The sequence below is a fragment of the Phycodurus eques genome, chromosome 16 (genome assembly GCF_024500275.1).
Source record: "Phycodurus eques isolate BA_2022a chromosome 16, UOR_Pequ_1.1, whole genome shotgun sequence".
NCBI lineage: Eukaryota > Metazoa > Chordata > Actinopteri > Syngnathiformes > Syngnathidae > Phycodurus > Phycodurus eques.
Window position 1 is genome coordinate 8,729,504 of NC_084540.1, and position 25,102 is coordinate 8,754,605.

General features: G+C 39.9%; 1 protein-coding gene across 1 annotated transcript; it reads left to right on the forward strand.

The window, feature by feature from the left end:
* The first annotated feature begins 2,050 nt into the window (after window positions 1–2,050).
* Window positions 2,051–14,709, forward strand: engl (endoglin, like). Its single transcript, XM_061701189.1, has 16 exons — window positions 2,051–2,081; window positions 3,153–3,262; window positions 3,352–3,521; window positions 4,591–4,728; window positions 5,980–6,154; window positions 7,300–7,471; window positions 7,574–7,718; window positions 7,858–8,050; window positions 9,267–9,424; window positions 9,616–9,771; window positions 11,474–11,557; window positions 12,123–12,284; window positions 12,488–12,988; window positions 13,368–13,515; window positions 13,586–13,687; window positions 14,597–14,709. The coding sequence occupies exons 2-16, from the start codon at window positions 3,193–3,195 to the stop codon at window positions 14,707–14,709; spliced, it is 2,487 nt and encodes an 828-aa protein (XP_061557173.1). The 5' UTR covers window positions 2,051–2,081; window positions 3,153–3,192.
* The last annotated feature ends 10,393 nt before the right edge of the window (window positions 14,710–25,102 follow it).

A 25,102-nucleotide genomic window follows, 5' to 3' on the forward strand; every position in this document is an offset into this window, starting at 1 on the left:
CGCCCGAAGATAGCTGAGATAGTCTCCAGCACGCCCGTGACCCTTGTGAGGATAAAGCGGGACAGAAAATGGATGGATGGATGGTTTCACTATGGTTCTGTGACCAGTCTGTTGACTCCATTGTAATGTATTCCTGTAGGTGGCGGTAAAGCACATTTGTGCCAGCTGACACACAGCAACTTTTTAGTCACTGCAGCTTCATCTTCTGGATCACTGCCACACTTTACCCCAATGCAACTGGACTGTATCAGCAAAAGGTGAAAATGAATTCCTCAGTCTCTATCTTTATCCAGATCGGCATTCAAATATGGGTTACTTCTGCGATGTATTTTTTTAATAGTACCTTACTTAGACATTTTCACCATACAGCATAGTGCAATGTAAGAGAGTTATTGTTTCAACTATCTTGTCTTTGATATATCTAGTTCAAAGAGGGCAATTGTATTCTTTTGACCAATTGCTTATCTAGCAGGTCTCACCTTGCCGTTTAGAGGACAATACGTCCCCTGGGTACATATTTAAGAAAACATTGATTGTTTTTGCGTGCAGCAAAGTTCCGACAACATATACGTGTAATGACATTTGCGCAACAATACAACGAGGCAACACAAGAGGTCCACCAATATTACTTAGATGGAAAGTACAGTAGGTTATCCATGGCTGTCGTGGGAATGGCACACATGCCAATGCAGTGCTAATATAATTTTGAAACTGTTAAGGCAAATTATTTCATATTGCTGCTTGAACCAAGCACATAAAATGTATGTATTTATTTATTTCATCTGAAATGTGTGAACACACATATATCTACAGTATGTGTATTGTCCTCTGTGCCCTTAACCAACAGCCCTGTTAGGTATGAGTTGGTCCAGAAGTGCAGAGTTGTTATTATTGTTCCTTCATACACCCACAAACACAACAGATTTGAAATCCAGCAATCGAGATGTGATTGAAGAGTTCTAGTTTTAAGTTTCACAAAAATACAGGTCTCTCATTTACTCTTCAGGGATTGCAGCCACTTTAGGAAGACCTTTCCAAGGTCTAAAAAGTATTTTGACAATTTAATAATTGTAAATGTAGCCACCAACATTTGTAGTCAATGATTACCTGAAATCTGGAGCCCTTGAACAATTTATTCAGGGGGATACTTTGTCAGGCCAGTTGCCTTACTGTGAGGTACTATGAAATGTAATATTTTTTATTTTTTTACATTTAATATTGTTAAATGGCTGAGTCAAATGTCTGCTCTTAATACAATAGAGCGGATTTGCGGTGATCACGATAATCTTTGTGTGGCAAAAGTTTTTTTTTGTAGCTGGCCACATTTTAGTAACGGTTTCCCTCAGAGGGCCATTATGTCTGTGAAAGCCTTATAAATGGATAATTGCCTCAGCATCATCTTACATTTACACAGAAAATGGAAATCTAGTTTTGGAATCAGAAGTCAAGGGAAATAGTTCATTAAACTATTGTTCAATTTATTTTAAATGGAGGTTTGGTAACAAAAAATGTTTCATGGTGATTGTTTTATTTCAAATCAACTGTGGTGGTGTATCAAGGCCAAATCATAAAAACTCACTGTCAATGTCCAAATTGCTCTGGACCTAACAGTAAACCAAAGAATAGATTGAGTAATTGATGGATAACCGCCAACTTTATTTGTTGTCTTAAGCGTTCAAAATATATGTGCTGCCAGTCAAGCAACAAGCAAGTCCACCTTCTTTCCTTCACTGTCCTTCCTGTTATCACTTCTGTTGGGAGACATTTACACTCACACCATTGCCCCTTATCAGTTGTCTTTGGAGCAACCCCCACTTCCCCGCCCTCTTCCTCAACTGTAGATCCCACAGTGTCCCATCAAATTCCACTCACAGATATTTCCAACAAGTTGCACCTCAGCTGCAAAGATGCATTGAAGCAGCCCGCAGGTGAGTGTTCTCGCTGGTGCAGGATTTGGAGGGTGTGTGTGAGTGCGTGGTTGTGTGTTTAGGAAGTGAGTGGGGTGGGTGGGGATGTATCAAGCTGTGGAGACAGTCTTTGCAAAGACGACAGAAGCAGCAGCTGGAGCAGCTCCTTCCCAGGTGAGTTCAGCTTTTGGGGTATTACTGGCAAGGGTGTTTTAAAATTTTAAAATGAACTTGAAATGCAAAGCAAACATGCAGCTATATCCTTTTTTAATCTAGCTGGAAATGTATTTTAAAAGCAAATAAATTGTAAGTAACTGTATGTTTGGTAGATAATTCTGAATAAGTATGTGTTTATCCTCCTAACCTCGATGTTGAACGTTATACATACTGTATGTACATACATTATCGAGGGCAGTCTTTTAAGGAACTAAAACATTGCGCAATCTTAGTTACAAATGCAAACTAATGAGCGCCAGTACAAGAGCTCTGTTAAACATGTTACCTCTACCAAAATAACACAGTTTTGATTCATCCATCCATCGATTTTCTTAGCCGCTTATCCTCACAAGGGTCGCGGGAGTGCTGGAGCCTATCCTAGCTATCTTCAGGCAGCAGGCGGGGTACACCCTGAACTGGTTGCCAGGCAATCGCAGGGCACATACAAACAAACAACCATTCGCACTCACATTCACACCTACGGACGATTTAAGAATCTTCAATGAACCTACCATGCATGTTTTTGGGATGTGGGAGGAAACCGGAGTGCCCGGAGAAAAACCACGCAGGCGCGGTGTGAACATGCAAACTCCGAACAGGCGGGGCTGGGGATTGAACCCCGGTCCTCAAAACTGTGAGGCAGACGTTCTAACCATTTGTCCACCATGCCAAAATATTTATTGACTGTTTCTTGATTTTAAAATAATAGCTTAGTACAGTTTGTAAAGATTTACATTTCTAGTCAAATTTATCTCGTATTTGTATTTTGAGAGAGCATTAACAAACCATCCCAGCCTGGAGAACAAAATATCCTCTTCTGTTCTGTTCTCTTCTCTTCTCTATCATTCATTAGAAATTATGAAATCAGGCATCAATTTTGAGGTAGCTATCATTACGTACACCTACTGTACATTCACTGCACAATATAATCCGTACTCCATTAAAGATTCTGTCTTTCCAAAGATATTTTTCACTTTTAAGAGACTGTGCGGTATTATTTTAACTAGACATTGTTTTGGTTGTTCGCAGTGGTGGAGAACTGCACTGCACCATACTGACATACCATTTCATGATGCCTTCATTGCCAGGAATTGGATGGACTGTTTTTTGCGTACTGCTCCTCTGGAGGAGACGGGCAGGTACGATGACAGTCGGAGCTCATTTTTATTCTAAAGAACGGACACGATATTGAAATGCCTCCGCTAATGAAAATGCGGTCGCACCACAGCTTCCAGTAAAGAGAGACAATGTTCCGTGGCTCAAGTGGGGGCGCTCCACCCAGTTGAGGCTCTGCTGGAGAAGTTTGAGGCTGGCCCAGGCTGTGCTGCCAGAGAGAGTGGGGACAAGGAGACTCATGTCATCGCAGTGGGGAGAGTAACCAGTGGCCCTGACAACATGGTAGTACTCATCTTTAATACCCTGGCACTGGGTTACCATAGCATCAAAGGGACCCACAATCATAATGGTGGAGTCCAAGTGTTTTTCATCCTTTATGAACCAGCCTCCAAACTAACAAGTAGAGGAAAGTGTGACCCATGTTCAAAGGAAATTTGTACATATTGCTTGTTGTTTTTGAGCATTTTGGCTGATTTTTCAAGTCCCACAAAATATTGTGTTCTTTGACAATATAAGCACCAAACTAGCCAAAACCAGAAAGAAAATGTCTCTAGGTTTTTCAGTTCTTTAATAATTAGCAATGGAACACTTGGTTGGTTTCACTAAAAACCCCACCCCGACCAAAAGGGGGAGAAAACAAGCTTTTTTGCGAAAAGAAACATGTCAGACAGAACAATGACTTTGATGCTAATAAGGTATCTTTTTGTGACACCTCCAACTATAAAACAACAAAAAACAAGACTGAAAAGGGATTTTGATCCAAATATTTTTTTTCAGGATATACAACTAAGAAACTTGCTGTGAGTGACACTGACTAACCGCTTGGCTCCAATGTAACTTTTTACAAGGTGTTATTCAACCAGTGAACGGCAAAAAAAAATCTTACAAACATGACTCACGTTCTACTAACTACCGCAACATATACTCTGTTTATACATAGATATACATACTCTGTTGAAGTTTGAGGTAAACTTGTCGAATTTCCAACGTGTTGGCACTTCCTCTCCCTTATACTTGACGTGGCAAACCGAGATTTACTCCCCCAGTCTTTGTCTTCAACTATAAACCTGTGCTGATCTCAAATCCAAAGTGATGCAATGCAATGATCTGTGAGCCATTACAGTGGGTTACAAACCTGAATTTCACAGACAAGCTGGACCAGACTCTTTTCCACACATCGGTTGTAGTAAAAGTTTAGATTCAGTTGATGAATTTAAACATCCATGGCACGGAATGTGTTAAGTTCGACCTTAATTGGTACAGGTCTGTGCTCTGTTAAGTCCTAGTTAAATATGGTTTTCACAGCGTTGCTAAAACAATAAATCTAGCTGTGGCCCTTTCCTTCCCACAGGTCACAGTACTGTTGAAGCCCTTGTCTCTGAGCCAGTCGGGTTTGAGAAAAGTTCACTTACTACTCAGCTCCAAGCAACCAATCAGCTGGAGGCTGGAAGCTGAGAGACTGCCCCCTGACCTCCCTGTGCTAGTGAAGGTCAGTGCAACCTACTTACAGTATTTCTCAATTGCTAAAACATAAAACCTTATTGTATGAAGAACCAAATGCTCAGTGTCCTGAACCCACTTAGTGAATTGGTCACCCTTTTTATACAACCGTAAGCACTTTTCGCATAGTTAAACACAACTCTGACGTACTCTTGTTGCATAAAGGGAAGCACATACTGTATAGCAAAAGTGAAACTCAATTGAAAGCACAGGTGTCTGATCACAATTTGTGGCTAATGTTGTGAAGAAACCAATATAAGCCAGTTCAGTGAGCACCGATTGTTGAATTTTCACTATGGATAGAGACAATCAGCGAGAGAGAGAGGCAGAGTAAGAGTAAGATGTCGTCGAGGAGATGATGTCTTATCATTACGTGCATTTTTACAGTGTGACTCTCTACACTTCTGTACACAAAAAAGGTGTTTCAATGTGTCCATTTTCCATTATACTTGTAGGCATAATATTTTGTTTCGTGTTCAAGTTCTAAACATGATTTGTGTTTTGTTTTGCAAAATGACTTTCTAATGTGAACAATAAAGACAGTTTTTCGCAATTGCCAAGACATTTCTCGAAACCTTCCATCGTTTTCTCTAATCTGGAAACACAAAAAGCTTTTTTTAACTACATTCACAAAACCACAGACTCTTCCTGCCAAACCAAACTACTGTATTGTCTCAAGACAGAACCTAAGCCAATCATAAGGAAGAACCCCACTGAACAGTCATAACACAGAAAAAGGAAAACATAAAACTGTAGAAATAATCTTTATTGATCAATGTCTTATATTATTTTATTTTTTTCTCCACATGAGCAGTAGTCTATATACAATAGATTTTTGTGTTTTAGCAATTGAGAAATATTGTATTTCTACAGCTTTATGATCTCATCATTGTGTTTTCCTTTAATTTATGTTGTGCGTAATGACTGTTCATTTGTGTGTTTCATTGTGATTGACTCAGGGTCTGTTTTGAGGCAATAGTGTGGTTTTGCTGGAAGACTCTGAGGTTTTGTGTTTCCAGTTTAGAGGAAGTTATTGAGGGTTTCATAAAATGTGTCTCAGCAATTGAGAAAAACTGTAAGACCCAAAACTGTTTTGGTTCCAAACAAATACTCTGTGGATGTTTTTATTGCATACAGTCTTTTTGTGGAAGGAAGCCATGATAACCAAATTCATTACATCCACATAACAGTGTCTATGACTCCTCTTCTTGTGCTTATCTCATTTTAAACAATCTTTAAGGTGTCCTCAAACTCCAGTGTTCAGTCCCAGACTCTACGCTTGCGTGTCCGGCCGCTACATTGGGTCCCTTTCCGTCCGCGCGCGCTGTACCACTGGGCTCTGAAACACCATGGCAACCTGTCCTCTCTGACACACGTTACACATGGAAACCGAGTGTATGTCCGACTGGGAGAGGGTGAGCCACTGCAGAATCAACCATGACTTTGATCTCGCACCAAATTAGGGTCAATCCAGAATTGGAGGACAATTTAAGCACCAACATTTTTTTTAATAACAAATGATTTATTTTGTAAATTTTATGCTATGTTTTCAAGAAAAGCAGGTAATCAACAATCATATAATTGGATTCACCACCATCAACCACTAGTATTTTATTTGTCATGTGTTGTGTTTGGCGCACCCCTGTTACAGATACTCAGCCACTTGAAAAACATATTTCAAAAATATTTCTGAAAAAATCATTTACAATTCAATAGTTACATTTTATTTGAGTGCTAATTTAATTTGACTATTACTATAATTATTACAATAACAGGGTTGGAAGTAAAAGAGCTGAAAATCAATGATAGTGTTATTAATTACATCAAACTTAGTGATGTAATTAATAGCAAATTGCTATTATGTCTTTTTCTGATAGTACGAGTAACACAGTTATGTTTGTTTGCGTGACTCACTCTATTATGGCTAAAAAAATATGAAATATAGAAAAGGACTTACCTTGATTCCATGACCGGAGCAATTAGATTGATGATTTCATTTCTGCTGAGTTATGTAGCTCACATTTTCTTCTTTTTCTTCCTCTAGATGACTAAAAAGATTTTAACAGGGTGGTATGTTTGTTGAAAGACACAACATAATCACTACAACTTAAAATAGGACAGTGGTAAACAAGGACGAAATCAACAAAATCATACAAAAAAAGCTGATATAAAACTTATTTTATCATTATTATATTTGATATGTCAGTCGGTCATCAAAAAGGACGAACGAGATTGAAGAAAATAGCAAATTTAGGGAGCATTCAAGAGCTATTTGGTATTTAAAATAATACTTAGGAATCACTGCGATTGGCTGGGGACCAGTTCAGGGTATACCCCGCCTCTCGCCTGAAGATAGCTGGGATAGGCTCCAGCACGCCCGCGACCCTTGTGAGGGAAAGCAGTGCAGACAATGGACGGATGGATTTTGGAATCACTTTACTGCAGATACACTTGGATTGAAATTTCACGGGGGGCAGAACATGACCTCCAATTCTGGAATGTCCCATAAACAGTATTAAATTAATATTCAAACATCTCTATTTTTATCTCCCCATTGCAGATCTGACTCAGCCTCCTGTGTGCCATCTTAAGTCAATGTTTATCTCCAACAACTACATGACCTCGGACCTGCAACCACAAGAAATACAAGGCTGCGACCATTCAGCAGCAACTGGAAACAACCTAGAGGTCTACGTGATCAAACTCTATTCAGCAGGCTCAGGACTCTGTGGGTGAGTCTTAAACATTGGCTGCAAAGATCAAGTTCTTCTTATGTTTCAAAAAACAGGAGGTGGTATGATCGCACCAAACAAAATGAAAGATGTCTGCTCCAGCTCACTGCAGGTGGAGGTGATTGTGTCGCTTGTGCCCCCTTCGGACACTTCTTTGAGACAAAAGGTGGTGCTGATTCTCAGCAGTTCGGTGCCAGTCAATTGGGCCATTGTTGCTCACGGCGTCCAGGGTTACATTTTTATTCATGTAAGGGTGCACGCTTTGTTTTTATACCAGCAGAAAATTAAAATGCTGGATCTACTTTTTGTATGACATCCTATGGCGCACTATTTATGCGTTTGCAACATTTCATAATTTTGTCCATGTCTCTGTGTTTTTTGTGCAGTCCTCTAATAGTGTTTCCCCTCCCTACCCTCCTGAGCCCGAACTGACTCTGACTACTACAATCATCCCCGACCTGTCCACCATACCGGACCTGCTTGTGTGGGCCAATGACAATGGCTACAACAATGTGACATCGTACACGGAGGCTGACCGGGCCAATCGCTTTGTGATCCAGCTGGCTGGGACCAGGGAAGGTCAGGACCCTTGTGTGTGTCTCCTGTTTCCATTTATGTTATGTGAAGTTTGGGTTTGTCACACAAAGATTGCAAACCATAATCAAGTGTTTATGAATCACTCTTTCGTAATGTCAGTTCATTAAATCCTGGCATTATTAACTCTGCAAATTGTCCAAATACTATTTTGGGTCAGAAATTATTGAATCAAGTCCAGATTGTAGCACATCCCCACAGGCTTGTAGGCACTATGGAGGTAATCACAAGTGACTATCGCTCCATCCTATTTTACCCTGATGAGCTCATTATTTTGGAACACAGTTAGTCAAAATTTTCTCTGATATCCATCCATTTTCTATATTGTGTGTCTTCACTAGGGTTTGCCTGGACTGGTTGCCAGTAAATCGCAAGGCACATACAGTACACCAGTAGACGAAGTACCATTCAAACTCACATTCACAATACATAGACAATTGAGAGTCTTCAATGAATCTAATATGCTTGTTTTTGGAATATGGGAGGAAGCCGCAGTAACCAGTGTGTGTGGAGCGTGCTTGTGTGAGTTTTCTCCGGGAACTCTAGCTTTCAAACACATTTCAAAAGCATGTTAGGTTAATTGATGATTCTAAATTGTCCATACTGTAGGTGTGAATGGTTGTTTATGTGCCCTGCGATTGACTGGTAACTAGTCCACCGTGTACCTCGCCTCTCGCCCCAAAGTCAGCTGGGATAGGCTCCAGCTCACCGGCACCCCTAATGAGAACAGACATTAAAGGAACCGGATGGATAAATGAATTGCACACTCACTGATCGAATTTCCATAATGCACAAATGGTTTGCAAGAGCGTATACGCAAAGGGTAGGTGTCAGATTGAAAGCACTCAGTGTGGATTAGAATCTCTCTAATTAACTATTACTAAATTCTAAACATTTGGGCTGGTGCAAGATTTGAATCTTCAACCCTCCACTCTACAACCAAGTACTTACAGACTGATCTACCACTGACCTCAGTACGTGCAGTAAATGTGAAGGTGCTTGTTACAGGTCAGTACTTTGGCCCTTCTGCCTTCTGAGTGAGAAAGACATGTCTTTTGACATTGTTATTGATTAAATGAAGAAGTTACTTAGTTTTACAAGCTTAAACATGTAAATGATGACAGAAAAAAGCCATTGTTTTTATCTGGTGTATGTTGCCATGTGTCAGCCATATTTATTTATATTTTAGATGTAGTTGGAGCAATGAAGCCCATTGCCAAGAGGCCTAAGTGGGCTGAGGAGCGTCCCCTGAGAGAATGGCTCAATGGCGGCGGTAGAGCAGAAGGAGACCGAGACAGTTTCACAGTGCAGTGTGAAGACGGACGCCTGAGTGTGGCAGTGGACCAACGCACACTGCAGGTCTTTAAACAGTCTATCGGTAGTTCATGCATGTATGGGCAGCAACCTGCTTCTTTCTTCATCTGACAAAAATAAAATAATCTCTTTGCAACATCATTGATATACTGTACAGATTTAGTCATTGGCTTCTGTCTGGACCTAACTACTGAGTAGAGAAAGCCTACAGAACATGTCACATCTATTTCTTTCAGACTTTGTCTGTGCCAGTTTCTGCTGTAACTTTGCGGGACCCAACATGCCAAGCTCAGTCCAATGGGAGTCATTTCCTGTTGGTGTTCCCAGTCATTTCCTGCGGGACTGAGGGGAAGCTCCTGCCACATACTAAACGGGTGCAGTACAAAAACATGGTGAGGTACACAGAACAGAAATATTAGCTCATGGATATTGTACTTTGTTGTCTAATTGCACCCAATGCTGAATGCAGTGGTGCCTAAAGATATGAGTGACTTGGAAGTTATCCAGGTCCGGTCCTTCAATCAAGTTTTTGCTTTGACTTATCACAAGCGGCAATTGCCAGATATATAATTAGTAGATATAGGTAAAAAAGAAGCTTCAATCTGTATATTGCCACTCTTAGCCGATGGTTACTGTCAAACTAAATGTAAAACAAAGAGAAACCTGTGGTGTATTCAAAGCAAAGCAACCTCATAGCTTCTGCTACCTGAATGCTAACATACAATGGGAAACTCCATAGGCACACAGGCTGACAATTAGCATCTACTGTATGTGGTGGGCGGCACGGTGGACGACAGGTTAGAGCATCTGCCTCACAGTTCTGAGGACCTTGGTTCAATCCCCGGCCCCGCCTGTGTGGAGTTTGCATGTTCTCCTCGTGCCTGCGTGGGTTTTCTCCGGGCACTCCGGTTTCCTCCCACTACCCAAAAACATCCATGATAGGTTAATTGAAGACTCTAAATTGCCCGGTGGGAATGTGAGTGCGGATGGTTGTTTGTTTGTATGTGTCCTGCGATTGGCTGGCAACCAGTTCAGGGTGTACCCCGCCTCCTGCCCGAAGATAGCTGGGATAGGCTCCAGCACACCCACGAGCCTTGTGAGGATAATCGGCTCAGAAAATATGATATCTGAGATCTGAACACAAAAGGTGCTGAAGCATATATAGACAGACCACATAACACTATTCACAGGCATATCATTACTGTATGCTTTTACCAAGTGCAATAGTATAGAGTTTGTTTGTTTGTTTGTTTTTAATTAAAAACATTACAAACATTGTTGTTAGTTTTTTAGGGGGAGGCTGGAATGGATTAATGGCATTTCCATTCATTTCTGTGGGGAAAGATGATTTCAGATGCAAGTGTTTTGAATTATGAGCATGGTCGAGGAACAAATTAAACTCGTATCTCAGGCACCACTGTATACAGTATTTAGGGGCAGCTTTGATGACTGCCAAGGCCACACACAATATGTTTTATGATCCATACATTTAATCAGTACAGTGTTGCCTACCCTTGAACAAAAGGAGCCTGTGCGCAGATGGATTTGGTTCTGGGGCCTATTTTGTCAAACACAAATTATCCAAAAATATATATAATAGAACATTTCCACAACAGAATGGCTAATGGATTTTATAGAAGAGGGCAAACCAATCTCATTCAGTACATTTACCATTATGTGATTACAAAAAAAAAAAAAACACTGTTGGAAGTTGCCCCAGTGAAACTCTTGACTTCGGCTGTGTTGACCAGAACAACACCTTAAAAGTGGATGTTGTGCAAGAGAAAAGAAAGAATGGAAAATGAACATGGGCAGGAGGTAGAAGTGATAGTGAATATAGAAGGTCTCCACAACCCTATTCAAATTTATTTTGCACCATTATGTAACCTATAACCTGTGGAACTCAATTAATGGGAACAAGTTTTGAAATGGTCTATATTCTTAAAACTTAATATAACAACAGGGGTGTGTAGACTTTTTATCTCCACTGTATTTGTTGATAGAGTCTGTATGTGACTGCAATATGTGGTGATGTGCCATCCATCATTCATCATGTCATGCAGCGTATTGCTTTCTTCTTTCATCACTGGTTAGGTGCTGTTATGGAAAGACCAGCCTCATACCATGTTGTCACATAATGAGACTGATTGGACATCCAGAAGTTCACTTGCCATACATGTGAGACAACTGCTTGTTCATATGTCTGTCTATGTATGTTCATATGGGGCAGTGAAGTCCACACACTAGATCAATACCTGTAGTACAGTAAATTGAAATCAAATTGTAACATATTTATCACTAAAATACAACAGGAATTCAATGCCATAATATCCAATTTGTTGGTCAATTGTGATATATTTTCCACCACAGTGTATAATTTTTATGTCAAGTTGTAGGTTTAAGACAGTTTATCACTACGTACAAGAGAAAACATAGAAAACAATACTGACTTAAAAAAAAAAAATCATTCTTTCTCATGTTGATTTTTTCCCAAATCTGGTAATGATTTATACTGTACATGCAATGGCATTGTACAGTACAAGAATTCCAAATTCCTATTTAATAATGGCAACCATCATTTGATTGTAATTAATTAATTTAACAGGATTTAAGATGGGAAAAATATTGGGGATATCTTCAGCAGTGATAATGTGTATGGTGTTTCTCCTCCTAGTTTAGCTGTTTGGATGAAGTCGCCAGCACACCTCAACTAGGTCCTGCTGGTGATGTCAATACTTCTCAGGTACCCTGGGCTCCCTTGCCTGATCGGGGACCACTCCACATCTCTACACCCAAACTCAAATCTGGGCCTTTGCTTCTTTTGAAGCTTTTCGTCACTGAGAGCTACAAGCAGCGACGCATTGGACCATGTGTCATTGCTGCAGACCAGCGTGTTTATGTCGAGGTGGTTATATTCATTTCGTGTTTCCCTTTTGAAAATGCGGAGGTTTTCATGGAATATTGTGTGGTGCTTTTAATGTAGAATAACCTCATTGTTTTGTTAATTTTTTTATCTCACCTGCGATGGCTCTTTTAAACTTTTTTTTAACTTTGATGAATGTGTCTATATCATTGCTTCATCAAAAAAAAAAAATAATTCTATTGCAGATTTCCGCCAAGGGGCCCTTCATAGACGTTGCTGAGGTGAAGTCGTGTGTCGTTTCGCCTCTGTCGGACCCCAAAAGCTCTACCTTCTGGACTGTTATAAGCAACAACTGTCCTGCAGACCCCTCACTTACCTTTGTGCATGCGAAAGTTAAGGAGGAGACAGAAGATGCTGATGAGCAGGAGGAGGAGATGGAAGACAGACTTGAAGATAAAAAAGGATACAAGGAGATCAGTGACGAAGACGAAAGTGTCTCCCATCAATCCAAACCCGGCAAAAAAGGGAGAGAAGGACCCTTGAGGAAGGAAACGGTTATACGGCCATTAAGATTTAGTTTCATCCTCCGGCCAGTTTACAATGTCTCCATGCAGTTTCTCCACTGCAGCCTTCACCTCTGTGTCTCTGACAAGACAACAAGGGAACCCACAAAGAAAAGAGTAAAGAAAGAATGTCCAGATGCTAAAGATATTCCTCCACTTGTTTCCAGGACACTTGGACAGAAGGTAAAGAACCAACTACATGTATCATACAAAATAATACTTCATGTGATTCATTATAAAACGTTACAACTGAAATATATAGCAAACGCAGCAACATACCACACGGCAAAATAATTATCTTGATTGTTTTTCTCATGTCACACGTTTATGGTCATTTGTTGCTGGGTAGAATTCTTGAAAAAATATCATATCAGTTATGCCTAGTAAAAGGGAAACAAAACTGATTTCGAATGAATTTAGTGAAACATCAATTAAAGAAAATAAACTTTTACAATAAATAATATATATATATAGATTTGCCTGTAATATGATTTTATTGCTTGTCTAAAGCTTTTACAGATATTTTATGAACAAGGCTTTCTTTTTTGCTCCCAATCTGCAGTGTGAGATTAGAAACCTCTCCCGGCCCATGGTGGTCACCCAGCCTCTTAACTCATTGGCACATAAAGCATTGAAGTCCACCACAGGCCAGCGAAGCAAACGACTCAGTGTCTCCCCTCTGGCCATTCCTGCCCCACCACAGGCAAGAGGTTAGTGAATATTTGGTCATATTTCTGGGTTACAATTATTTATTTGAAATCTAACCCATAGTATCTGGAGGTGGTTCATTGCAGACAGGACCAATGATAGGAATCGCCTTTGCAACCTTTGTAATGGGTGTCAGTTTGATGGGGATGCTGTGGTGCATCTTCACTTATACAGGTAATAAGAACAATATAACCAAAATGTGTTGTGAAATGTGTAATGGGTAAAGTAGCAGGCAGGAGATGTTCTTTTTCATGCTGTTCGCAGAATCCCTCTACAGTTTTAAAGTGTTGTTTACTAAATGAAATGGGCCTTCCCCAAACTTCCCAGAAAAGTTGGAAGCAAAGAATAATGCAGAATGACTAAATAATTGATTAAGAGGTCTGTCTCAGTGCCTTTGTTCTCTTTGTGGTCAGTATTTTGGAGAAGTCTGTATTCAATGTACAATACTTTGACATTATAAACACAACATTACACCTGCACACTCTAGTGGCATCCAACATCAAAGGGGGAGTTTGCAGTTTTAAAACTGATAGCGATATTTGAAAATAGCCTCACTTCACTTAGCTCAAGATAAAACAGTTTAACAACGGGATGCCTGAGGGGATGTGCCCGATGTGAGTGTGCCTGTGAGTGCACGAGAATGATTGACACCTCATCCGTCATCTCTGGTAGGATGTTTTTCCTTGTGCATGATGGTTTCTTAAAAATCTATACGTGATATGGCCAAGGAGGGCAGATTTTTTTTTTCTCACAGATCATTTTCCTCATGTACTAGACTACTGTAATGTCATACTGACAGTTTTACCAATAATGACAAATTATTATTATTTTTTTTAAATTCCAAACTCCCCAATTAAGTTCATATATATTTAAAAATATATATATATAAAGAGAAGAGCAAAATATTAGAAACAGCTAATGTGCTACAGTTCTACAAAGACAATAATGAATATACTGATGAATTTATACATCTTTCAGAGTGTTCTCTACTGAAAATATATAGATTCGTATCATAGCCACGTTTCATAGCTATCCATTAAGTGCATGTATTCATTATAGATGTATGTGTGTATGTTTTGTAAGTGTCACGTGAGATACCATTTGAAGGAGAGGGTTCCTTAACAGACCAGACACCTGGAGGTCACCGCCCGTGGGGTCCACCTTCTCTCTCAGATGAGTTGACCAGCTCAGTATAAAGGTGAGATAACTGGCTTCATTTATTCAGCGCTGCAGCAGGGGCAGCTGTGGTTTCAGGATCTTGCTCAGTGACGCTTTGACACGGTCATGAGGAAACCGGAGATCTAACCCATAACCTATGGGTTGAGAGACAAGCACTCCACCACCACGCCCCGTAAACTTGATGATGAGGATTCTTGTGTTAAATGTTATTTCTTTTGGATGCTATCATGCTCATATACGGTACTGTAGGTCCATTCAAACAGTCATTTCACTTAAAGACCAGAGGTGATTCAGGTCTGTTCTGGTCTTTATACTACTGGTGCGTGGGTGCCCCTATGTCAATGGCAATGGGGAGCGGTCAGCGCCTGAACACTATCAGAGGCACTGACCTACATTTACATTATATTTGTTCCATAAAATTTGATTAATTTAGTCCCAATTTATTATCCTCTATTTGTAGCCTGCTTGGATGCACTGCTTCCAGTATTGTATGTCAATGTTAGATTTTTTTGTCCAATCAGATTACAGCCTCTATGTGTTGCCATATCAATCTAATCTGTCCAGAGCCTTCAGAATTAGTAGTGCTGGCCGATGTAACTAAAACTATATTAGCAATAGGAATGTTTCTTTAACTAATCAGATTTCCAATTCATTTGACACCAGCATTTTTCCAGCCAAGTTTGTCAAGCCAAGTTTGTCTAGCAAAACATGTCTGTCATGATCTGCAAACAATACATTTAATAATCAACATCTATAGTGAGTATGATATATATTTTGTGTTATAAGGTAATTACATGGCTCAATTCAGTTGTGTGCTGTTAAATTGCATGTTTATATAGCATTGATGGTTTCTATGAATATGACATGATAGTGGTGGTGGTATTAAGAGGTGGATGAAGTTGGATCAATCCACGCTGAAGGCCATGGTACCAAATGCACCACCCACCACTGGTAAATGGGACAGAGTACCTCACAGATTGTTATCTCAAAACTTTGGCATCAGCCGTTACAGAAAATGTGTCATGACTGGTGAGCACCTGCAAATCGTTCAAACGAGACAGTTTGTTCTGTTTAATCTCTTTCTCAGGATTTCGACAAACTGAAGAGGTGTACTCCCAGTGCATTTAAAATGGGACGTCTGCGCTGGTGTGGGCATTACCACAGCAGGCTTCTCTAATCGAATCGGGTTATCGCATACCCTTTAAACGCGGCACACATGCGCACCATTAGCGCTCTGGTGCATGTTCCACAGTCTACGAATGTAGAGCCCTAGGTGTTCACTGCTGCTGGTTATTTAAAACAGGAAAAGAGGTGTAAACATGCAGGATTATGTATTTACATCCTCAGAAAATGAACTGAAGGCCAAATTCAAAATGGCCTACACCACCATTTGTCAATATCTGTGTTATAACAGGGAATATCAATGAGCTATAGTTTAGAGAATATTTCTGGTTGCAGACTGTCTCATGTTAATGCGGTATAAGTAACATACAATGCATTAAAAGAGCATCGTGTTTCACCATAATGTCTGAGTGTATTCAATAGTAGAACCCCAATTCCAATGAAGTTGGGATGTTGTATTAAACATAAATAAAAACAGAATACAATATTTTGCAAATCATGTTCAACCTATATTTAATTGAATACTCTACAAAGACAAAATATTTAATGTTGAAACTGATAAACGTGATTTTTTTTTTTTAGCAAATAATCATTAACTTAGAATTTTATGGCTGCAACACGTTCCAAAAAAGCTGGGACCAGTGGCAAAAAAGACTGAGAAAGTTGAGGAATGCTCATCAAACACCTGTTTGGAACACCCCTCAGGTGAACAGGCTAATTGGGAACAGGTGGGTGCCATGATTGGGTATAAAAGGAGCTTCCCTGAATTGCTCTGTCATTCACAAGCAAAGATGGGGCGAGGTTCCCCTCTTTGTGAACAAGTGCGTGAGAAAATAGTCGACCAGTTTAAGGACAATGTTCCTCAACGTACACTTGCAAGGAATTCAGGGATTTCATCATCTACGGTCCACAATATCATGAAAAGGTTCAAAGAATCTGGAGAAATCACTGTATGTAAGCGGCAAGGCCGAAAACCAACATTGAATGCCCGTGACCTTCGATCCCTCAGGCGGCACTGCATCAAACACTGACATCAATGTGTAAAGGATATCATCACATGGGCTCAGGAACACTTCAGAAAACCAATGTCAGTAAATACAGTTCGGCACTACATCCGTAAGTGCAACTTGAAACTTTACTATGCAAAGCAAAAGCCATTTATCAACAACACCCAGAAACGCTGTCGGCTTCTGTGGGCCCGTGCTCATCTAAGATGGACTGACGCAAAGTGGAAAAGTGTTCTTTGGCCCGACGAGTCCACATTTCCAATTGTTTTTGGAAATTCTGGACGTCGTGTCATCCGGGCCAAAGAGGAAAAGAACCATCTGGACTGTTATGGACCCAAAGTTCAAAAGCCAGCATCTGTGATGGTATGGGGCTGTGTCAGTGCCAATAGCATGGGTAATTTACACATCTGTGAAGGCACCATTAATGCTGAAAGGTACATACAGGTTTTGGAGAAACATATGCTGCCATCCAAGCAAAGTCTTTTTCATGTACGGCCCTGCTTATTTCAGCAAGACAATGCCAAACCACATTCTGCACGTGTTACAACAACGTGGCTTCGTAGTAAAAGAGTGCGGGTACTAGACTGGCCTGCCTGCAGTCCAGACCTGTCTCCCATTGAAAATGTGTGGCGCATTATGAAGCACAAAATACGACAACGGAGACTGTTGAACAGCTGAAGCTGTATATCAAGCAAGAATGGGAAAGAATTCCACCTACAAAGCTTCAACAATTAGTGTCCTCAGTTCCCAAACGTTTATTGAATGTTGTTAAAAGAAAAGGTGATGTAACACAGTGGTAAACATGACCCTGTCCCAGCAGTTTTGGAATGTGTTGCAGCCATAAAATTCGAAGTTAATGATTATTTGCTAAAAACAATAAATTTTATCAGTTTGAACATTAAATATCTTGTCTTTGTAGTGTATTGAATTAAATATAGGTTGAACATGATTTGGAAATAATTGTATTCTGTTTTTATTTATGTTTAACTCAACGTCCCAACTTCATTGGAATTGAGGTTCTATATAGAATCAAAAGTATTCAACATCAACATAAGATACATGTATTTAAAAAATGCTGTGTAAACATTGCCTGAACGGCTGATATTAAAAAGCACGATAGAAGGAACATTACAGTGGAACCTCAATTTAACGGATATCGGAAGTAACGGACCGTCTGGAGTCCAAAAATAGTTAGTCACTTAAACTGACATTGACCAAGTCTGTCAATACCAGAATTGGCCACTGTAGGCAGAGAGTGGGACATACGTATTTCCGGGTCACAGATATAAAATATGACTAGATCCAGCCAACAGACATGCCCATGCCTATGTGGCATCCATGTTGAATTTGGCAACATTTCAATGTAATACATTGACGTGGTGGCTATGATGGCAGGAGTATCTACTGTTGCATAAAGCTCTGTGCAAAGTGAGAGCAGCATGGCAGTGGTGTTTAAGAGGAATACGACACACATGTCTCTGGAGTCTGTAAAATGCTATTTTTGGTACAGTAACAGCTTTCCTGTCAAGCCGTTCGTCTATGGTAAAGGATCTGGAAAAAGGAAGCACAATAATTCCTCGCGGCCCATGAAAGTGAGCCTCCTCAACTCGCCTATGAGTACGCCAACAATGTCACCGTCAAGCACACAAGCGTGTTTTTTAAAATATTTTTAAGCTTTTTTTTTTAAATCTTTATTTCACTTTGTATTGTACTGGGCGTTTTAGTCCACGAAAAAAAGCACAAAATAATTGAGTACTGTACAGTATTATGGGTGCATATGGCTTCAAAGTGCTTCAATATAACGGACAATCGGCTCTCACGGGTGACTCTCCCCTCCTATTAATCCGTTAAATCGAGGTTCCACTGTATTTAATCATTTACAGTATATAAGAAAACATGATCATTTTCATGGATGGTTGAACCCAGAGACTTTAAAAATGTCTTTAAAAAAGCCACTAGTTCCTCAAGCAATGAACAGCTTCATTACAATGGCTGAACAGTGGCTCTGTCATTGCCATTGCAACCCCAGATCATCTTCCTTAGAAATATTGGACCATCCCGGAGACCTATTGGCTTTATTTATTTATTTATTTTTCCTCATTTTATAACGTATATATGTTTATGGTCATTTCTTTGTTTTATAACACTGTGGCTTGTATGTAAATTACACTTCACAATGAGCCATAGCCTAGGATCGACAAAAATAAATACCATTATACAGGCATATATCCTTAATACTACTTTAAAAATAAAGATATACTGAATTGCTAGATTCTAGTTTGACATTATGTTCCCAGGCTTTTCGATAAACTTTCTGTTGCTTAGTAATAGTGAATTAAATGTTACAAAGTACATGTAGCCATTCAAAAAAAATTTATTTTGTTGACTATATTAATATAATGTGCTTTTTTTCAATTTCTCTCTTGTCCAACAATAAGTACTTCGTCGAAAATTACATAATGACATATTCTGGGGAAAAAAGAAGCCAATAGTTTAGTGATTAGTTTGCAGAATATTTCATCATTTTCTTTTCAAATCATTGATGCAGCAATGCGGTAAATTATTCATCTCATGCCAGTGGACATAAACCTTTTAATGAAAAACAAAACACAAAACCAAAAGAAAAATGCATCATTTGTACTACACAAAGCTACTATAATCAATCTACTTTTTAATTGCTATCCCTTTTGAGCATGCACATCGTCATGCGGCACATATTATATTGCGTCAATTCTGAGCATATATGCTTCCATAGCCACACAGAGTCTCTTGGTGGCGCTGTAGGTCGACACTGCATTGGAAACTGTGGCGACAGCTGGGGCAGCTGAACGGCTGGCTGTCGTGTTTCCGTCTGTGAGTGATGAGGTTGGAGCTTTGACTGAATCCTCGACCGCACACCTTGCACACGTGTGGTTTCTCACCTGGGTGCGGATGAAGAGGCCAAAGTGCACTCAACCACATATCAGACACTAGTACACGAGCATCCAGAATTACTGCAACTCACCTGTGTGTATGAAGGTGTGCTTCTTCATGTCTGACTTCTGGTGGAACCTTTTACCACAGTATTGGCACGGGTAAGGCCTGGTGTCTGAGTGGATGAGCAGATGTGTGGACAGTGTAGATGAGCGCTTGAACATTTTTCCACACACTTTGCAGCCAAAGTTTCGCCCCTGTATTGGGAAGAGAAGATGTAAAACATGACAGTTCGTCAAACATGCTCTACCTTTACCTTTGCTCTGCCATAACTCCCAATTGATGCGAAAGTCATTGAAGGCATTTCTGTGGCTGGAGACCTCATCAAAGGGACAGGAGAGGCGCTACTGACATGAGACTGCAGATCGAGTTGTGAAAGAGACTGAGGGAAAAAGACAGATTATTGAGGCGTCACCAACCTTTTTGAAGCTAAGATCTACTTTTTTGGTAATGATTACGTGTGAGGGCTACCAGTTTGATACACTCAAATACGAAATTTGCTCAAATTACCTTTAATTATATATTATTATTAATAAGGGAAATGCATTTATGCAAAGACACTGATAAGGCTAATAATTTCTCACAATAATGATCAATAATCATTTTAAAAAGTAGGAAATGGATAAATATCAATATGCAACATTGTATTTCTATGAATCCCTACAAGTGTTCACATTTTCAAATGATGTACAACATTTCTAGGAAATCACAATGTCCCATCACTGGTGAGCAGGCTACTCATGTGGTCCTTGAGGGCTACCTGGTGCAGGTACCATGTTTGTGACCCCCAGAGTAGATTTTTCTGTACAGAGATACTCTCACTGCCAGACATTCAATCGAATGAGATTCAACACAAAAGCTGAGTAAAAAATTAACCCTCTAAAACGATAATGCTCGGTTTTCGATGACACTTTCAAAGTGTTAATCATTTATGTGCTCCTCTCATGTAAGTATGGTCACCAAAATATTAGAAACAGAGCTGAGGTCTGAGTATGTTGCAATGCAGTTCAACACCACTGTAAACAACAACCCCATTAATACTAAATAAGTAAGTACTCAGTAACTTTATCCATCCATCCATTTTCTTTACCGCTTATCCTCACTAGGGTCGCAGGCGTGCTGGAGCCTATCCCAGCTATCTTTGGGCGGGAGGCGGGGTACACCCTGAACCGGTCGCCAGCCAATCGCATGGCACATAGAAACAAACAACCATTCGCACGCAATTTGGAGTCTTCAATTAACCTACCATGCATGTTTTTGGGATGAAACCCACGCAGACACGGGGAGAACATGCAAAGTCCACACAGGCGGGGGCTGGGATTTGAACCTCGGTCCCCAGAACTGTGAGTCAGATGTGCTAACTAGTCGTCCACCGTGCCGAAGTTACTCTTTAATTAATGAAAATCAAAACCACTTCCTTCCTACATTCGTTTTTCATTCACCATTTAGCTGTGATTGATTTGTGTAACAATTGCTTCTCTGGTTTCGTATTCACACAAGGTGAATTCATACATGGAAGCCATTATACCTTTTCACAGAGAGGACACTGGCTGAATGGAGAGCTGAGGTCTGTATGTGACTTGCAGTGGAGTAACATGAAGACCAGTTTCTCTAGTTGTTGTTCTCTGTCAGATGTCTGTTTTCTGTTTGCTGACCACGTAGAGTCCAGCACTGCATTAGTATTATTCGCAGGGGATTTTACTGGAAGAAGAAGAAATGACAATGACAGTTTTTCTTTGACTCCTATTTATATTTTGAGGTGCTTTGTTCTCTTTGCAAAAATTCAGAAAATTCTATCTGCTATCATCAAAATAATTAATTAGGAAAGTTACCAGATGAAGGGGGGTCTCTTGCAAGATAGCATTGATTCTGCAAAGATGTTCCCTCCCATGGGGAATGGACTTCAGACAGAAGCTCCTCAGGGAAAACAGCCCGCACATTATCTTCGGAGTCCTTTCCAACTTGGTCCACAGGCTGACCTTTATCAGTATGAGATATATCCTGCTGTCTGAAGAAGTCTTTGGATGAACCAGGGGGGTGAGTCTTTTTACTCCTCACAAGAAACGACCGCGGCATGACAGGACCTGGAGGAGTCAGACAAAACTGCTCACAACCATTGCACACCTGCGAGTGCATGTTCGTTTGAAATGCCAAAGCTTGAGGTTTCCAACCAAGCCCGCCACCTGCCAAACATGCGCTTGGTGGAGAGCCCCCCCTGTGTGCTGTTATCGCATTGTAGCTGAAAAACTGCTGCTGAACTACTTTAATTAACTACTTTCATAGTTCACTTAAGACACCCTATTTGGACAGCTAGCAAAACAGCAAAGCACATTTTGATAATCAATGAACAAATGTATTTTTCAAATTTGGGTTACATCACAACATTTCCAAGAGCTGTCCCAAAAATTTGAAGATATACTGTATGGGTCCATATGTTTGTTCTTGTATTGTTGTAGTTAGCAGTGGTGTAAAACTGCTCCGAATCTTTAGAGATGTTTTAATCGCTTTTTTCTGGAAGGTATCTTTAAAAAGCCAACATTCAAATCACCTCTGACTGTGTCACTAATAGTTCTATCCCCTTGCAAACTACAACTACAATAATAAACAAATGAATACCTTTCTGACAATGTGAGTTTAACCAAATTTTTACCAATTTGAAACCAAACTTTTACTGATTTTGCTTTTTTTGTTGGATGTAACTATATGAATTGTGAGAGCATTTCTCAGACATGACATCGTTTGTCACCATATAATTCCGCAAACCTTTGATATCAGATAATTTTCTCAATACGGCCTCCACCACAAAACACCATCACATAATGTTGATTATCTATAAATTTAAGCATGATACCACAATCTGACATTTATGAATATTTAAAGACACAACTTTCAAATGTTAGGTTATAGTACAAAAAGTACTGTCTAAATTCTGTCTTGAAGTACTGCTGTCCTTACCTCTCAAATGCACAGATGAACGTCGAGTGCAATTCTAGCATTGTCAGTTGCGTCCTCTTTTCTCCACCCAACACACGTCTGTTGATGACACACCAAAGTTTGAATGTGTTTTTGAAAAGTTCGAGAGCATTGTGAGAAGCATCCCTGCTATAAAACAAAACCCCAAAGTGGTTGCGCACCTCAAAACAGTGTCCTCTTTACTTTGTAAATGATGCCATATTTTGATTTGAACTGTAAGTACAAAATATGGGATTTAATCAGTTGTGTGTTAAGAAATATAGATCTAGATATACAACTATAGTTGAGTTACTTTAGGTGTGAATATACATCTACATTTACTGTGGGTTGAACATCTCATCATCAGATTGAGTATTATGATCATAAACCCACACAAAAGTGAGGAAGGGGTTTTCTTTCACTGAATCATAGCCTGGCATTATTATTTAGCATCAATCTGAGGAAATTGTTAACTTAACATGGAAACATTAACTCAATGTTAATTTAAGGGAAAACAAATCTTTAATCATGACAAACAAAAATGTAAATGAGTATCTGTCTTGCAATTATCAGTCAAAACAGATGGGACAGAAGTCCAATAACCTGGCTTCATCGAAATCCTTCACTTCGTAATAGCAGATTGCAAAATAAAAAAATCTTATTTAGATTTGCAACATAGAAGCACACAGCTGTGACCCAATAATACTGACTTGATTTAAGCTTGTAAAACATATTAAAAAATAACATACCTGTAACTGAAAAGGCATTCTATAAAAGTACAGTAAAAGTGGATATGGACTTGTTTTTGTTACTGTTAGGCTTTGTATTTTATACAAGATACACAAACTCTGCCTGCATGCAGACGATACATGGTGTTCATGATGAATACAAAATGCCAGTTGGTAGGCAGAACTGGGAGGAAATGCAACATCACATTTTTTCCCCCCATTGGGTTGCTGACTTCAAGTATCAAATATACTTGACTGCCAGACTACCATTCAAAGTTTCATCATAAAAAAGGCAATTGCTTCAATATATACTGTAAATATGAATTAATTAAATCTTGACAAGTTTCTGTCCCAAGATTGAAATCAAATCACTGAGTGAATTAAAAGAAACCAAAGCAGCCATTACATATTTTTGTCCACATCTTCTGTGAGCAGCCTACAAAAGTATGCGCCTGCCTTGATGTGCATGGAGAGAAGCATTTCGCAACCCTGTGGTTGGTACGGTGGGGGGCTCGTGAGTCTCTCCGAGGGGCTGTTTGGGGGAGCAGACGAGAGGAGTGCAGGGAAGTAAGACGGGCTGGTGGGTTTGGTGGGTTCATGTCTCACTGGGGGGGGGGGTTCAATGTCTTGTGTTCTCCTCGTGGTTGCGGCAAGCTGTCTTTCTAAGAAACAGAAACTTGGAGAGGATGGAGAAAAAGGAACATGCCTAGAATTATATTGCTTTGTTAAAGATGTTTACTTACTGTCTTCCTGAATCAAGGTTTATCTGTATTAACTTAGGTGAATTTTTTTAAATAATTTAAAAAAAGATATGATGCATGTGTAAAGTGTGTGCTCTGTTTTTCTGTGAGGTGTGCAACAAAAATGTACAGAAAAATGTAAACATAATCATAGAATTGTATAATTAAAATAAAAGACATTTTTGTTGTAAGTGCTTCATTTGTCTTCCCATGGGTGCCCCACATGTGGGAGGGGCCAAGGAGGTCGGGTGCTGTGTGAGCCGGGCGGCGGCCAAATGTTAACACTAAACTAACAAAGTCCAAAAAAAAAACAAGGTTGCAAGTAACAAAGAAACACTACTGGTAAACTCACAACATAAAACATAACATGACAAGAGAAATGTGACTCACAGCAACGGACTACAAATGAGATTGACAATGAACCAACAAGTACTGAAACAAACCAGCAAACTAAATACAGGCAAACTGACGAGACAACGAGGAACACCTGGACAAGACACGAGTGGCTAGAGGAAGCTGATTGGTTGACACAAAGTAGCGGGCTGACAAGAACGGGTTGGCACAATAACCAAACAAGCACACAAGACATGAACAACATGGGACACAGGAAAACAAAACTAAATATAATCTAAACTTAAACACAGACCATGACAAGGAGGATGGGCTACAGGACCCCCTGATTCGGGCTGTTTGGTCCCTGTATGACCAGTGTCGGAGTTTGGGCCGCATTGCCGGCAGTAAGTCGAACACGTTTCCAGTGAGGGTTGGACTCCCCCAAGGCTGCCCTTTGTCACTGATTCTGTACATTACCTTCATGGAGAGAATTTCCAGGCGCAGCCGAGGCGTAGAGGGGGTCCGGTTTGGTGGCCTCAGTATTGCATCTCTGCT

What these genes read in the sequence shown, in the direction of transcription:
- engl (XM_061701189.1), top strand. Translation starts at nt 3,193, where the DNA reads ATGATGCCTTCATTGCCAGGAATTGGATGGACTGTTTTTTGCGTACTG. An exon ending in GGGTGCAGTACAAAAACATG is followed by an intron (nt 9,772 to 11,473) that starts GTGAGGTACACA and finishes ATCACTGGTTAG; the next exon opens with GTGCTGTTATGGAAAGACCA. An exon ending in TGCCCCACCACAGGCAAGAG is followed by an intron (nt 13,516 to 13,585) that starts GTTAGTGAATAT and finishes TAGTATCTGGAG; the next exon opens with GTGGTTCATTGCAGACAGGA.